The sequence below is a fragment of the Podarcis liolepis genome (genome assembly GCF_965112155.1).
Source record: "Podarcis liolepis genome assembly, chromosome: 14".
NCBI lineage: Eukaryota > Metazoa > Chordata > Lepidosauria > Squamata > Lacertidae > Podarcis > Podarcis liolepis.
This window is the reverse complement of record NC_139569.1, coordinates 2252504-2269243: the sequence shown is the minus strand read 5'-3', so window position 1 is coordinate 2269243 and position 16740 is coordinate 2252504. Positions and strand designations below refer to the sequence as shown.

Here is a 16740-nt window from a genome sequence, read left to right as displayed (position 1 = left end):
CGAAGATGACCCTCCATCTGACGAGCAGAACGGTGGCAAATGTTGACAGAGTTTCTGAGTTATTGATGCGGGATCGGCGTTTGTCCATCTGAATGATAGCGGAAGAAATTCATATTCCGCGTGAAATCATTACTGAGTTTACTGAGTTATCCTACCCTCCATAGTCTCCCAATCTGGCCCCACCAGATTTCTTTTCCAAAACTGAAATCAGCACTGAAAGGGCACAGATTTTTCCAACATTTCACACTTCCAAGCTGTTATGACAAAGGAACTGAAAGCAGTATGAAAAGAGGTTCCAACAGTTCTACAAACGTTGTCAACAGTGCACTGTATCGGGGGGGGGGCGCTACTTTGAAGGCCTGTAAGGGACCTGGGTGGCCCTGTGGTCTAAACCACTGAGCCTAGGGCTTGCCGATCAGAAGGTCGGTAGTTCAAATCCCCGCGACGGGGTGAGCTCCCGTTACTCGGTCCCTGCTCCTGCCAACCTATCAGTTTGAAAGGACGTCAAAGTGCAAGTAGATAAATAGGTACCACTCCAGCGGGAAGGTAAACGGCTTTTCCGTGCGCTGCTCTGGTTCGCCAGAAGCAGCTTAGTCATGCTGGCCACATGAACCGGAAAAACTGTCTGCGGAAGTGGACAAACGCCGGCTCCCTTGGATTGTAAAGCAAGATGAGTGCTACAACCCCGGAGTCGTCTGTGACTGGACCTATTGGTCAGGGGTCCTTTTACCTTTACCTAAGGCATGCATGTTCAAATATTTCTCACTTTCCGATTTCTATGACCATTCACTGAATTTTCCGGTCACACCTTGTACATAATAAAAATAAGAACAAAAACACCACCAGGCTTAGGTTTGCCTGCTGGTAAAATCCTGGGGCTTGAGGCAGCTGGGCTGCATTAGCCATGAAGCTAAGTCTACGAAGAACCCTGCAGGATGAGGTCCATCTAGCCCAGCCTCCTGTCCTCCCAGTGGCCAGCCAGATGCCCCCAAAGGCAAGCAAACTTGCTCTCTCTGCTATTCTAAGGTAGACTGGCCCTGTCCATGGAGGTTCTCATAGGAATCATAAGGAATTTAGCGGAGCCCTGCAGCAGCTGGATCAGGCCAAAGTGTGTGGGGGGGAATCCAGCCCAGTATCATCCGGTCTCACAGTGGCAACCGGATGCTTCAATTCAAAACCTGCAAGCGGGATCCGACGGAGCTTGTGCAGGAAAGGAATTGGGGGATCGGGCCCCGTGTGGCTTAGCAAGAGGAAGGAGGTGCCATTTTGGGGTTCTCCCCCATGGCTCCTGAGGGGAGGGGGCAGCCAGGACAGGTGTGAAGCCATCGGAGACGAGAGGAGATGGCAGCTCCCAAACAGAGGTGCAGAATGTGGGTCTGCTGACCCCCACCAGCCATGGTGTGCCCTTTTCCTTTAGGTCCTGCTTGTGGGCACCTGGTTGGCTGCTGCAGGAAGCCAGACTGCTCTGGGCATTACCAGATTCTGGGTTCTTGCTCTGTGTCCCTAGGGGTTCAGGGCAGGACCTTGGGCTTGTTGTTGGATGAGTTGGAAGAGTTGCGTCCAAGTCCTGGAAAAAACCCTCCATGGGGCTGCAGCTCTGTGGACCCCCTGTGGGGGGAGGGGTCCTTTTGGGTTGTCTGAAGCCAGCACTGCAGCCTTGCTGGTCCATGAAAGGCCGGCAAGCCAGCAGAGTCGGGGTTTTGCCTGATTTTTTGACCCTCCTGCACAGTTTCAAGTTTCGGCCTCCTTCGAAAGAAGGCTCGCTGCAGTTCTGGCAGCATTCCTTTCCAATGAATCCATGTAACCCAACGCCCCGGCTGGCTTTTGGGGCAGGGGCTCGGGAAATTCTTGGCGAGTCCCGAAGCCTTTCTCTCTGCCGCCCCACTCCCGAGTCCTGTTTCTCAGCTACTCTCTAAAGTGGCGCATCCCTTGAAATCTTGGTTGCAAAAACGTCTTCCCTAAACAGCACTAAACGGAAAAATCTCTAGTGCCTTTTCCCGTCCTATCTATGGCTAGGGAAATTGTTTTTACCAATAATGATATTCATGGCATTCATATCCCTCCTTTTTCTCCCCAAAGAGCTATAGGCAGTAGAAAGAGGAGAATGTCATTTTCAATGGTGAAAATGGGAAGCCGTTCGAAAATGGAAGCAACTGATTTTTGGCATTCGGGTCCCGAAATGTTTGGCTTCCAAGATGCTCGAAAAATGAGGTTCCACTGTACCTGGCAGGGATGCAAAGCAGTTCATAAGGAGGCGAAGGTTTAGGCTGGGGGATTTGTGAGTGGCCCAGGGCCTTCCCCCAGGCCAGCCAGACAGCCCCCCCCCAAGGTCTCAGGGGTGTCTGCCTTGACTATGGAGTTGGGAGCAAGGAACTGCAGTCTGTTCTTCTGTAGGGAGAGTGAAGAGGGAGTTTTCAGGCCCTTTGCCTAGGCGAGGGTCCCTCTGAAAGTCTTTGGGTCTCTGCTCTGGCAGATATAAAACGAGGCAGAAATATACCCTCAAAGCACTTTCTAAGATGAAAGCAGCCGATGCACAGGGAAGTCAACACAAAGAAGTGCTTGTTTTGGGCGGCTGTGTCTCCTTGTTTAGCTGGGGCAGCTCAGTCTGCAGAGCACGAGACTCTTAATCTCAGGGCTGTGGGTCTGAGCCCCACCTTGGGCAAAAAGATTCCTGCATTGCAGGGGTTGGACTAGATGACCCTCAGGGCCCCTTCCAACTCTGCAATTCTGTGAACCCTTGGTCATTGAAGGGAGCTGCCAGACCTGTGGTTTACTGAGCTGTCTGGCAGATATATTTGCAAAAAAAGAGGTTACCTTGCACTTTTGTTCTCTCAGAGGTTATGTGACCTTGCCAGCAATCTTGTTCTTTCCCGTATAATCATCTGTCCTTTTCTGGTGGGACTTTTTACAGTTAAAAAAGCAACGGTGCAGGATAACGGCCAAATGTTGTCCAAATAAACAGTGCCCTTGGAAGGGCCTTAAACTTGCTATTGTTACGGAGCCCGTCCTAGTGTAAAATGTGTGTGTGTGGAACAACACAATGTCAGTTGTCTGAGAATCTAGCATCTCTGGGTGGTACCGGCTTGGTGGAGAAATGGCCATATGCCAAATTGGTCTCTGGGATGCCCAGTACGACGGGCAGTGAAAGGAGCAGAACAATAAACGATCTTCTTGCATGTGGGTGAATATCGGAAGCGGCTCTGTCTAGCTCCATATTTTCTCTCTCGGCAGAGGGGCTTCTGGATTATGTTTCACTACAACTCCCATCAGGCCTAGCAGCCAGCATGACCAATGGTCAGGGGTGACGATAGGATTTGCAGTCCATGTGGACGGCCACCAGCCCTTGTCTCCCATGGTGGGCTGGTGACACCCCTTGGGGGGGGGAGAGTCTTCTGCAGCCCTACCTGGAGACGCCAGGGCTGCTTACAGGGCAGACACTCAGCTGTGGCCCTTTCTATCCGGTGGGTGCTGCTAACAGCTCAGCCCAGCCATAGCAGCTTTGCCGCTTCATACAAACCAATAGTCAAGGATGGAGACTTGTTGAGTCAGTGATATTGCCCTCCTCTTCTCTTGCTGGAACAGAGAGGAGCAACCTCCTTCCCATTCCTTGAAGCTGCCTCTTATTCCCAAGGCAACCCAGCAGCTGCCTTTGTGCTGTGGAAACGGCTCAGGTCTTCTTCTTCTCCCCCCCTCTATTGCAGCTGTCTTCCCTTTCCCAAAGCTGTTCTTGGCCGCCTCTCTCCTGCATCCCAGATTGTCCCCAGAAGGGAGATCTCCTTACTCCCCTCTCCTTCCCCCTTAGATGAGCCTGCTAGGTCAGGCCAGGGGCCCATCTAATCCAGCCTCCCCTTCTCTCAGGGGCCAACCAGATGCTATTCAGGAAACCCACAAGCAGGTTTTGAGCGCATGAGCAGCGCACTCTCCTCCTGGGGTTTCCACAGCTGAGATTCAGAGGCATTGCTTCCTCCAGCTGTGGAGCCAGGGCAGAGATATCCTGGCCAGTAGCCATCAACAGCCCTCTCCTCCATGCATTTGTCTAATCTTCTTCTAAAGCCATCTAAGTTGGTGGCCATCATGTGGGAGGGAGTTCCACAGTCTAACTCTGCACTGCATGAAGGAGGACTTTATCGGCCCTGAAGCTTTGTTGGGTGTCCCCGAGTTAGAGTGTTAGGAGGGAGGGAGGGAAATATCACTTTCTCCGTGCCGCGCATCAATGTACAGTCATACCTCGGGTTACAGACGCTTCAGGTTGTGTTTTTTTCGGGTTATGGACCACCGAAACCCAGAAGTACCAGAACGGGCTACTTCTGGGTTTCGGCGGTCGTGCATCCCCAGAAGCACTAAATCGTGCTTTGTGCATGCGCAGAAGCGCCGAATCGCAACCCATGCATGCGCAGACACACTGCTGCGGGTTGCAAATGTGCATCCTGCGCAGATCACGTTCGCAACCTGAGCGTCCACTGTATAAAGTTCTTCCATGCCACCTCACCCTTGCCTTTTCTCTCAACTAAAATGCTTCAAATTTCACAGGGAATTTTCCAGCAGGGGCACTTAGGAAATATTCAGCCATTCACCTGATTGGTGAAGCAAAATGATTGGAATCTGGCCATGGTTTTTAATATGATTTGCAAAAAATGAGCCCCTCCTGGCCATGACGGCATTTTCAGTTTTGAGAAATCTCTCTGATGTGCGCCAGGCTTCTAGCCATGTGCCTTTAGAAAGACAAGCCCCTTGCTTGAGAAGGCAAGCTCAGGCGCATCTGCCTTAAGGGGCCGGGGGTCCCCATCTCAGCAGAACTTTGCCGTGGCCTCAACCGCAGACCTCCCTGAGCGAGTCTTGCAAATAGGAACTAGCTGCAAGCATGCGGGGGAGCTGGGGGGGGGCGGGTTAGGCACCCTGCTAGGGCGAAACATGTTTCTTTTCTGAAGTGATAGTAATTATTCCCAAATTTGCACCTCTTATGTGCAAATTAGAAGATGTGAATCTGTTTGCTCTTTTTGTCTAAGTGGCCACCCAGTGAAATCTAGGGACATGATTCTTCTGGCTTTGCTGGCAGAGAGATGCAGAGCAGATGACCAGCTTTGCCCAGGTGGCATCCAAAGAGCTTTTGTTTCCTTCCCCATCTCTGCAATGGGCATCATTTCCAGCAGTGATGCTTTTTTGGAAGCCCTTTTGGAAAAAGCTCGCCCGGTCTGGGTTGTGTGGAGCCCCTGACTGCAGTCTCCTCGACCCCCACACCCCAGTTACATGAGACACCCGGCAGAACCAGCCTCCCCCCCCGCCCCCTTCCTCCCTTCTACATGACTTCTGCATTCTTTGACTGGCCTATTTAGCTCTGAAATTCCAGCTCCCAGATGTGAATGAGCCCCAGCTGTGGAGACGGAACTTGAAAGGCAGCTTGGGGCTGCCTTGGGGGATGGGAGAGGAGCTCGGGTCCACAGGATGGGGGGGCCACATGCAGACACAGAGGGGGGGACTGCGGTCTGCGCAGCCCCAGGGAGAGCAGGTTTGGGGGGCCTCCAGCTGTTCTGGTTGGGAGTGGCTTCTCCCATTTGGCAGATGAAAAGGTTCCTAAGTTCTTTAGGGTTGCCAGACCTCCAGCTCTGACCTGAAGTCTGCAGGTGGGTGAGAAAGCCCTTAATAAGAATTAAAAAATCGCCAAGACGACATGCATTGCAGCCCGCAAGCCTTCAGATCACGAGCTGGCTGCAAATTCTAGCGTAGAATCATAGATTCAGAGTTGGAAGGGCCCCTTTGAGTCACCTAGTCTAGCCCAGGCATCCCCAACCTTCGGCCCTCCAGATGTTTTGGACTACAATTCCCATCATCCCTGTCCACTGGTCCTGTTAGCTCGGGATTGTGGGAGTTGTAGGCCAAAACATCTGGAGGGGTGCCTGGTCTAACCCCTTGCAATGCAGGAATCGCAACACTCTGTGAGATCTGCGCTCCTCTGCTTCCTTCTCCCAATTAACCTCCGTCTCCAGGGTCCATAACATCACTTGGGGCCACTACTAGGTATCAGGTTTGGGCCCGGAAATCTCAGGGGCTAGAATGCTCCTTACCTGGCAACCCTACACCGTTGACTCCACTTCTTCCAGGGTTGCATTCTCAGCCACAAAACGGATTTTCACAGTTGCTGTCCTGTTCTGTTGCTTTCAAAATGAGGCTCGGGACTTTCAATGTCTTGTGTGAAACTTTGTGGTTTTGCTGACTTCCATGTTGAAAATGCCAAAGCATCAGGATGGCTCCCAAATTAATTCCAGGCGTGTGTTTGTGGAGGCGCGGTGGTTCAGCGTGGGAATGATGCAAAGAACCAATGTGGCGTTTGGCCTGATGGGAATCTGTGTCACCAGTGACAAACAGCAAGGAATGCGAGGGAAGTGGATCCTGCACTTGAAAGCTCCAGGGCCTAGTGGAACCCAAGAAGGCTCCACAGCAGGGGCTGCCAGCGTGGCGCCCAGGGGCACACTGCTACTCCTGATGCTTGCACAACCCCCACCCCTTGGTCAGGCAGGGGATTGCCTTTTTCCTCACTCAGAAATCCCAGGGGCCCCAAGGAGGCTGGTTCCTGTGGGAGGGAGTTCCACAGTTTTAACTATGTGCTGAATTTTCCAATGCTCGTCTTCACTGTATGTGCTCTAGAACGGGGTGTTTGCATTGCGACTCTGGAAAACATGTGTGGAGGTGGAGACTTGCCCAGCTCTGGAAAGCTGCTTTCTCTCTCTCTCTCTCTCTTTCTGTTTCTTTTGCTTTTTTTTGGAGCCTGCGTCTGCTGACGAAGCAACTTCTGCCTTGGCTTCCTCTCTTCTGGGAGCCCTGCTTGTTATGTCTAGCTCTCGCAGCAAACAAGAACCTCCAAGGCTGCTCCCGGCTGCGCCAAGGACTTGAATTTTTGGAAAGCCAGAGTTAGCTACTGCCTGAAGTCCCACGCTCTAGGACGGGGGCCCCTCTAGGCCAGGGTCTTCATTTTTGTGTCTCTCTGGACTTTGAGGCCCCTGGTGCTCCCAGACCAGGTCTTCTCTGAGTCAGCTTGGCTGCAAACACAGCCCAAAGTGGGTGGTAAGGGAACACTGAAAATAACGGCTGAGGTTTCATTTTCATTAAGGCGGCTCCAGGCTCCTCTGAAATCCTCTTTACAGCAAGCTGTAGTTGCGCCTGGGTGTACCACAATTTGCAAGCAAGTGTGCACAGTTCTACTTAGTACAAGAAGCAGAGTAGAGGGGTCTAGGCCTCCCAATATGTTTCATGGTTGACGGAGGCCATTTTCCTCTTTCTTTCTGTCTTACTCCCTTCCCTCCTTTCTCAGGAATGGACCTTTCTGCCAATCAGGATGAGGAGAGCGATCAGGAAACCTTCCAACTGGAAATAAACAAAGATACTAAGAAATGCACCTTCCGGACCTATACTGGGAAATACTGGACCCTGACCTCCAATGGGGGGGTGCAATCCACTGCCTCCACTAAGTGAGTCCTCTTTTAGGCAAATGGGTCTGAATGAGCTTTTGGGGCATCCTTGTCATCCTGTGAATAGTTTAAAATAAGAGGTTTTTCGGGGGTTTTAAAGGTTGTGATGTGTTGCTGTTGCTGTTTTTTTTTTAACTTATTGAGTGCCATAATTTCTATGCCCCATTTCTTTTTTAAAAAGAAAATAAATTGTAGTGGTGAACAACACAAAATCAGCCACAACATTATGTCAATAAAACAAATATGAAATGCATCATAAATCATAGAGGAGAGCAGGGCATCAGCAGACCCGGATCACTCTTCCAGGAAAGACGGAGTGAGCAGGTGAATTTCAAGCAATACGGTAGGTTCCTGTCTGGTGTTTGCTGGAAGCGCATTCGAAGGAGGCAGGTGCCACCACACTAAAAGCCCTGGTCTCAATGAGCATAAGACAAACCACGGGACGAGGAGAGCCTTTGAATTCAATCCCTTTCCCAGTTTATGAATGGGGAATGTGGGTCTCTCTCTCTCTCTCTCTCTCTCTCTCTCTCTCTCTCCACACACACACACACACACACACACACACACACACAGAGAGAGAGAGAGAGAGAGAGAGAGAGTCTTGTGGCACCTTAGAGAATTATCCTTATGGCATAATCTTTTCTTGATTACAGTCTACTTAATCAAATGCAAGTAAACAAAAGCAAAGTCCATGAAAGCTTATGCCATAATAAGTTAGTATTTGAAGCTGCCACAAAACTCTCTTGCTGGTGTCGCTGCGAGAGGCTAATGAGGGATACCTCTCTGGAAAGAGAAATCTAAGCTTCCTTGAAATTGTCACCTGAGTCTGAAAACCTGGTCACCAGGGAAGATCCAGGTGGCTTGTAAAATTCCAGCTGCTGCCATACAATGCTGTCTTGCCCGTGTGCCGGCCAACCACTTGCTTTCCTCTGTGTGGATCGAGTCCGGCTGCATATTGCTGCACAAAGCGCAGGGGGCCCCACTGCTCCCTGTGGGAATGTTCAGGGAGGCAGGAGAGGATATATTGTTTATTAATAGCCTTCCTAACTTGCGCTAGCAAGTTCCCTTACTTAGCAGAGTTTTACTTTGCCCTTTTCAACGCACGGCGGGTAGCTGGTTGCAGGCTCGTGTAAGCTTCTCACTATTAGGTTCCTGGTAAGTTCCCTTATATACCTTAAAATAAAAAACATGCCATAATCTTGATTAAAGTATATAAAAGAAGTTTACTCACATCAGTTCACAGTTGGATCCCTGAAGGCAGACTTAGTTCCAAAGTATATACATGTGGATCTATCCCATGTGGGGATAATCCCAGTGCATCTCTAGCTAAAAAGCTGCTCCAACGATGAGGAAGTCAAAGACTGAGATAGTTCTGCTTGCCTTGTCCCTTTTGTTACCTGGACAGGTAAGGCCACGCCCACCTCTAGTCACATGCAAAGGATGTATGTCCCAGCCAGGAGGAAACAGGAAGTTTTCGACTGGCTGGACCAAACATTCCCCTGCATGTCCACTCTAGGAAAACAAGGAATGTTGTACTTGGCTGCTACGTATGTATCACACCCCAGACTCCCTGTATGGAAAGAGAACCCCAGAGCAGCTGAGTCAGGGGATCCAAGCTGTGTGCGTACACTTCCCCACCCCAAAAGAATAAAACCTTAATGGCCGGCCTGTTGCTTCTCACGCTCATGCGCTCTCTCTGCCACAGCAGGAATGCCAACTGTTACTTCGACATCGAGTGGTGCGATCGGCGCATCACCCTGAAAGCGGCAAACGGCAAATACGTCACAGCGAAGAAGAACGGGCAGCTGGCCGCCACGGTGGAGACAGCCAGTAAGGATTCTTTGGCTCTGGAAGTGGGGGGAGTTGGGGGGGCTTAGGTCCATGGGATGCCCAGGGTAAGTGACAGACAAGACCTTATTGCCCTAGACCAGAGATGGGGAGCCTGCAGGACTCGTCCAAATGAGGATGGATCCCACCCCCCCATCATCCCTGACCATTCACCCATTCCCAAGTCCTATACAAGAATCCAATGTCTCTATTCAGACCAGGTCTCTCCATGGTTTCAAGTTTGGTAATAAGTTGCAATACCTGGAGCCCAGGGGGTTGGGGGACCAGCAGCAAGAGCCCCCACCCACAGGTGCCCCTCCCCTGCCTTAAACCACTGTCCTTTGATGCAGATGAGGTTCACCATCAGCCTTGCATGCTCTCCCTGAAAAGCTACAACCTCTGCCATCTTCTGGCTGAGTATTACTATTTTTAAAAAGCTGGTATCAATCAAGCCTGCAATAAACTTTACTGCCACATACACCCGGATGCGGGTGGCGCTGTGGGTTAAACCACAGAGCCTAGGGTTGCCGATCAGAAGGTCGGCGGTTCGAATCCCCGTGATGGGGTGAGCTCCCGTTGCTCGGTCTCTGCTCCTGCCAACCTAGCAGTTCGAAAACAAGTGCAAGTAGATAAATAGGTCCCGCTCCGGCGGGAAGGTAAACAGGAATTTCCATGCGCTGCTCTGGTTTCGCCAGAAGTGGCTTAGTCATGCTGGCCACATGACCCGGAAGCTGTACGCCGGCTCCCTCGGCCAATAAAGCAAGATGAGCGCCACAACCCCAGAGTCGTCTGCAACTCGACCTAACAGTCAGGGGTCCCTTTACCTTTACACCCGGACAACGCCATTACTGGCCCCAACAACATCAAACATACCATCTCAGGACTATTTAATTGCTCATCTTCTAACATTGTGTATGCCATCAAATGCTAACAGTGCCCTTCAGCTCTCTCTATTGGACAAACAGGCCCAACCCTACACCAAAGGATAAATGGACATAAATCTGACATTAGGAATCACAAGACAGAGAAACCAGTAGGAGAACACTTCAACCTCCCAGGACATTCTATACAAGATCTCAAAGTAGCTGTCTTATTACAATAGAATTTCAGAAATAGAGAAGAAAAAGAGAAGTTGCTGAATTGCAACTTATTACCAAACTTAAAACCATGGAGAGACCTGGTCTGAATAGAGACACTGGATTCTTATCTCATTTTACATGATTAAGCTATTTTTAGCCATCTCATCCCTTGCTTTTTCCTATAAGACCAATTGCAGTCCTTAACAGTTAACAGTCGTCAACAGGTTTACCACACCTATCAGCCAATCACCCATTCCCACCCCCCTTCTGAGTAATACCCCTCCCCACTATATTTAAGGGTCCGGTGACTTCTGTTTCAGTGTATCTGAAGAAGTGTGTATGCACACAAAAGCTCATACTAGGAAGGAATTATTTTTATTTTGTATCAGTCAAATCTTTAATACGGTCATAGACCTGCACAAGTAGAGGGGGTGGTACAGTCATTTAGAATCTATAAAATGTTTTGGAAAGCTCAAAAGTATTACAACAGAAGGTATATCTAAAAGACTATAAGAATCTAAAAGAAGGGTTAGGCACGGATATGAAAGAGGATAAATGGTTAGTATATAAAAGACTACAACTATCAATTTAGAGAGCACTCTGATGTGAGTGTTCATTAAATCTAGTTTGTGGCACAAGTCATCATCCGTCGGATCTTGAGCGCTGCTGTGCAGAATCCAGAAACGTCGGTTGTAGCAGGATTGGTATCTGACAGCAAGCAGGGAGACATGAAATTGTCCTGTGCGCCCTGGGTACTTAAAGAGTCGTGGGGAGATGAGGCTAATACGAATACGAAAAGCTTGTATACAGTGGACGCTCTGGTTGCGAACGTGAACCGTGCGGGATGCACGTTTGCAACCCACAGTGTTTGCAACCCATGTATGCGCACACACGGCTTGCGATTCAGCGCTTCTGCACATGCGCGACCGCTGAAACCCGGAAGTTACCCGTTCTGGTACTTCTGGGTTTCGGCAGTCCATAACCCGAAAAAATGCAACCTGAAGCGTCTGTAACCCGAGGTATGACTGTATTTCTATCCACAAAGGTATTGAGGCTGCATGTGGTGATTAAAAAGCCAGAGTAAAAATGGTGTCGTGATAACAGTAAGAAGGGAATTTCCGAGCAGCAGAATCGAAGGCCAGGAAATGCCCCGAGAAAGAAGAATGCCTCCTTCTTTTTAATTGCTGGCAAAACTTAAGAGGGGAAGCGCTTCCTTGGCATAACTGAATCCCGTTTTCCTGAGCGTTCTTCCTTCCTCTAAGACAGTACCAGAGTCTGACTGAGCCCAGCCAAGAGCGTCTGCCTGGTCCAGGACTGCTCTGGCGTCTGCAAGAGTTGGCCTTCCCCAACATGGTACTCTGCAGCTGTTTGGGGACTACAGATCCCATCAGCATAGCCCTGCTCCCCATCATGGCTGCTAAGGAGGGGGCTGCTGCTTAGAAGGAAGGTAGCCAACCTCTGGACTTCTCTCGGAAGAGAGCCTCTGAGGGTCAAAGCATCTGGGTAGGATCTCATGGGAAAAGGTATATTGAGGCCCCAAGCTATGCAAGGCCTTGGAGATGAAAACCGAGCGCTCAAGTCTCTATAGAGTCGTAAGGGACCCTGTGGGTCATCTAGTCCAACCCGCCCTGCAGTGTAGAAATCGCAACTCGAGCTTCCCTGACAGAGGAGCATCCAGCCTCTGCTTAAAAACCTCCAAGGAAGGAGAGTTTGCCGCTGTCCGAGATCTTTTGCCGCCAGGAAGTCCTTCCTGCTGTTTAGTTGGAATCTCCTTGGCCTGCAATTCGAACCCGTCTCCCGGGCCATGACCCTCCTTCTGTCTTCCCTGGCGGACAGGTGAGACGGAACACTTCCTCATGAAGCTGATCAACCGGCCCATCATCGTTCTGCGGGGGGAGCATGGCTTCATTGGCTGCCGGAAAGTGACAGGAACCCTGGATTCCAACCGCTCCTCCTACGACGTCTTCCAGCTGGAGTTCAACGACGGGGCCTACAACATCAAAGGTGGGGAGCTCCTCCTTGGGGTGAGGGGCTTGGCTTTGGTTCTGCTAGCCCAGGGTTTCCCAAACGTGGGCCTCCAGCTGTTTGTGGACTACAATTCCCATCATCCATGTCCAGTGGTCCTGCTAGCTAGGGATGATGGGAGTTGTAGTCCAAAAAAAGCTAGAGACCCATGTTTGGGAAACTCTGGGCTCTAGGCAGGGCTGCATTGACGTTCCACAAGAATGTCTGCTTTCCTTCTGAAAAGAGGAGCCACATTTCTCGCCCTCCGTGTCCCCCGAGGTACCTCTGCTACAGGCATGGCCAAACTTGGCCCTACAGCTGTTTTGGGACTACAGTTCCCATCATCCATGACCTGTTAGCAAGGGATGATAGGAGTTGTAGTCCAAAAACAGCTGGAGGGCCAAGTTTGGCCATGCCTGCTCTGGTACCACGTTGCTGGACTACAACTCCCAGCAACCTGACTCTTGGCCTTGCTGGGCAGTGGAGTTTCTCTCAGCCCCCTCTGCAGGGGGGCAGCCATGTTAGCAACCCCTGGCGCTCAGTGTTCCAGGGAGATTCTTCCTCCGCGGAGCAGCATGACCCCCTTTCCCTTCTCCGCTTCCAGATTCCACTGGGAAGTACTGGACGGTGGGCAACGAGGCCTCTGTCTCCAGCAGCAGCGACACGCCGGTGGACTTCTTTTTCGAGTTCTGCGACTACAACAAGGTGGCCATCCGAGTGAACGGGAAATACTTGAAGGGCGACCACGCCGGCGTCCTCAAAGCCTCTGCCGACACAATCGACCCCTCAACCCTCTGGGAGTATTAAATGCACTTTAGCACTTCCCTCTCTCATTCCAAGCTCTCCATCCATCCATCCACCCCCCCTCTCCCCCCTCTCTCTGTGTCTCCCTCTTCACTTTCAGTTGCCAATTTCTCTTGTTTTCCCTGTTCGGTTGCCTCCCTTCCTAAAGCAGAGAGGCTCCCTTCCCCGCCTGTCCTGCTGCTTCTCTCCCGCCGTAGAAGTTTTGGGTTGATCTTGTCTCTTTGAAACTGGAAAAATGTAATTAACCTGCAGAAAACGGTGCACTTCTTGCGGGGGGTGTGTGATTGTGTGTGTGTTGCTTTGTTGGAATACCAAACTTGGTCCTCTGAATTTGAAAGGGAATAAATCCCGCTAAAGTAGAGCAGCCTCTGTCGCCCCCTTTATTGGCATCTCCCCTGATGCCATTTATGTGGGGCGATTCTAGTATTGACCCAAGCCAAGAAGCTAGTTTAGCGAAGCCTCTGCTGTTTCCGCTTTCTGCTTTCTTGGTTCAATGCTGGCCATGTGGATAAGCCTGAAAAGGGCTTCTCCCTTCTTCTGTAGCCGGTCAGGATTTGTCCGTCTCTCTTTCCTCCTTGGCTTCCTTTTCCTTACTCAGGCAGAGAGGTCTTCTCCTGGCACACCCTGTCCCTCCATGAAGGGTCAGGGGGGACAGCCCGATGGACGGTCTGTGTGGGCGAAGTCTGAGAGTCAGTTTAGAGACCGACTTTGGCCAGCGAGTTAAGTACAGTTACTGAGGACTAGAAACTTTGCCCACGTTTTTAAAAATTAGCGAGCTGCTTTTGGTGGACCACTGCTAAGTCATTCATCTCGTCGGGGGCTGAGCTTGAGGAAGAGCTCTCCCTCCGCTGCTCTTAGGTGCCCAGGGAGCATCTCTTGAGTAAAAAGGCTTGAAAGAACCGCACTGACAAAGCTGTGCCACTGCCTTGCTCTCCCTCTCTGTGTCCCTCGGGTCCTGCAAGTTGTTCTTAAGAGCCCCTTTCCTCCCCTCTTTTATATTGCTGTCTTTGATATCTCGAAATAATAATAGAAGGGATCACAGCTACCTGTGAAATTACTGCCTGTCCATGACGGCATCTGATAGATGTCAAACTGCACACCTGATCTGCACCAGGCCCTCTTCCTTGCCTCCCATAGGGGGTGGGGGCCGTGAAAGACCTTTATTTTACTCCTCCGTGCCTCCCAACAAGGAGCGGTTGGCCCCAGAGCCACGGACGGTGTCCTTTCCCTCTTCCTAAGTGACCCCCTCCTGGCTGGGACTTTGTGTCTCAAGGGGAGTCTTATCTCAGTCGTGTTTGTTTGGGTGCAAATGCAGAGCTTTGGGCTGAGGAAGAGGCCAGGAAAGGTGGTGAAAGGGGGGAGGGTGACACCCATGTTGCAGAGGTCTTTGAGAAGGAGGCTCTCTACGCTTTTCAACCGCTTCCTGGACTCTGTGGGGGAAGCGAGTTGCCGCTCTCGATTCACAGGAATAGACAGCCTTTTTTAAAATTAGCAGCCTTTGCACAGTAATAGCACAGCACATTTCCTCCTCCCTCCCCCCCCCAATATAACTGGAATCTCTGCCCTACCCCTTAAGCGTTCTTCACCAAGCGGTCTTTCGGAATTGAGGCATCGCTCTCCCATCTTGGGGGCTACCTCTTCTCTGCCCCCTGCAGCCCCTCACATGCCTCTTCCAGGGTTTCCCCCCAAGGCTGCTCTGAACCCCCTCTTGCCCCCCAGCCGATTGCTCTGCTTGTGGGGTTCCTGGGGCAGCCCAAGGTGACCAAACAGCGTGTTTCTTGTCTATTTATATATGCTCTCTCCGAAGAGCCCACCTCCACTGTCTGTACTAGATTTGCAGTATTGTATAATCCATTTGTAGCGTGTTGCTTAACTGTTCAGGAGTTTGGAAAAAGTCTTGTGTACCTTGGTTTGTTCTTCTGGGCTGCCTTTTTGGGGGTCCCCTCCTTTCCCTTGGCCAACCCGGGGCCCTCCAGAGGTTTGGCACCCCAGCTCCCATCTGCCGCAACGTCATTCAACCACGTTGGCTGGGGCAAGTGGTCCAAAAACATCTGGATGGCGCCAGCTGTGGCTCTTTGCTTGGGCAGCCTCTGCCTGTTCCAGCACCCCGATTTCTCATGCACTGCAGAGGGAGGAAAAGATTCCCTTTGTGACTGAACTCCACCTGACCATCAGCCCCCCTGCAGCCACGCCTGGGTTTTCCTGTTGCCAAAATTCAGAGCACCAGCCCTCCTTTTGCTCAAGGCGGGAGGACGCGACAAGCCTTAAACGTGCCACGCACCCTTTGCCACCTTCAGGGGCCTTTTCCGCACTTGGTGCTAAATTCTGGAGCAACTGGAATGATTCGCCTTACGAGGAAAGGAGGGTCACTTCTGGGATGGCCCAGGAGCTCTGCGTGGATTTATCGGGACATTTTGGGAGTGATGAGGTCCAGGGAATTCTCAAGGGAAACACACAGAGCTTTGGGGAAAGGGGGCAGCTGCTGGGGGGCTGAGTGTCTGCCACCCCACCCCCCAATCCTTCAATACTTGCTGGCCTTCATACTTCATGCTGCACCCCCACCCCAAAACCCCTTATTTCATGGATGACTGTTTGAAACTTGTAACCCCAGCTGGCTTCTCCCATGTAACAATTTTTTAAAAGCCGAGAATCCTCCTTGCCTTTCTTCCTTGGCTGTTGTGGCTCTGAAAAAAACAACGACTCACGTTCTGGTATATTTGGTTCAAGTTTTTTTCCCCCTTGATATTTTTTTTTTGTAAGTGCCATTTGTATAACAAGCTTCAAATGGAGAAGTGACAAAATTAAAAACCTGCATTCAGATAAGGAACAAAAATGTGTCGTTTCTCTTCTTTTCCCCACCCCCCAAAAAACCCTCCTATATCTATATATCTATATCTATATCTATATCATCTATATCCATACCATAAGTGTTTCTGGTTTGACTAAGCACACTTCAGAAATCCTACAAAGCTGATGCTGGTCAGTAAAGACCAGAGTTTCCCAAACTTGGGTCTTCAATTGCTTTTGGGCTAGAATTCCCATCATCCCTGACCCAGACTGGTCTTGCTAGCTAGGGATGATGGGAGTTGTAGTCCAACAACTGCTGGGTTAGACAGTCCTGAGTGGCATGCACCTACAGCCTGGCTGTTTGAGACACCTTTTCCCTGGGACAAGTCCTGTTGCAGTTGAAGCACAAGTCCAAGCGCTCCCTTGCCCTGGCTTTCCGTTTCGGTCGGTGAGCGCTGAACATGCTCCGTTCCCATTGCGATGTGTTTGGGCCTTTCTCCCTTAAAATAAAAATGCCAAATCCCGGGTTCCTCAAAGCCTGTAAATCACTTCCCTTATGCACGACTCGTGCTATTTTGACCCCGTAAGCATAAATGTGAACTCCTAAACACCCGAGGCAGAACATTCAGGGGACATTGCAGACCCTACCTGTTTGTGGTTTGACTAAGCGCACCTGCATGTTAAAAGATGGACACCAAGGATCCCCATCCTGGAATGCAAGAGCCACTCTGGCCGGCTGCTGCTAGGACTCCTCCAGCCCATAAGCATCCCCTGTC

The 16740-nt window shown here is 50.8% G+C and overlaps 1 protein-coding gene across 2 annotated transcripts in view; it reads left to right on the top strand.

Moving 5' to 3' along the window:
• FSCN1 (fascin actin-bundling protein 1) overlaps positions 1 to 16010 on the top strand; it is a 43015-nt gene extending 27005 nt beyond the window's left edge. The window contains exons 2-5 of one of the 2 annotated variants that reach the window (XM_083474765.1): positions 7307 to 7463; positions 9169 to 9293; positions 12206 to 12373; positions 12978 to 16010. In XM_083474765.1, the coding sequence (XP_083330891.1) occupies positions 7307 to 7463; positions 9169 to 9293; positions 12206 to 12373; positions 12978 to 13180 (653 nt within the window). In that variant the 3' untranslated portion in view covers positions 13181 to 16010. The remainder of the gene's footprint in view (positions 1 to 7306; positions 7464 to 9168; positions 9294 to 12205; positions 12374 to 12977) is intronic. The other variant, XM_083474766.1, reaches the window with a different exon arrangement.
• Positions 16011 to 16740: the final 730 nt, after the last annotated feature.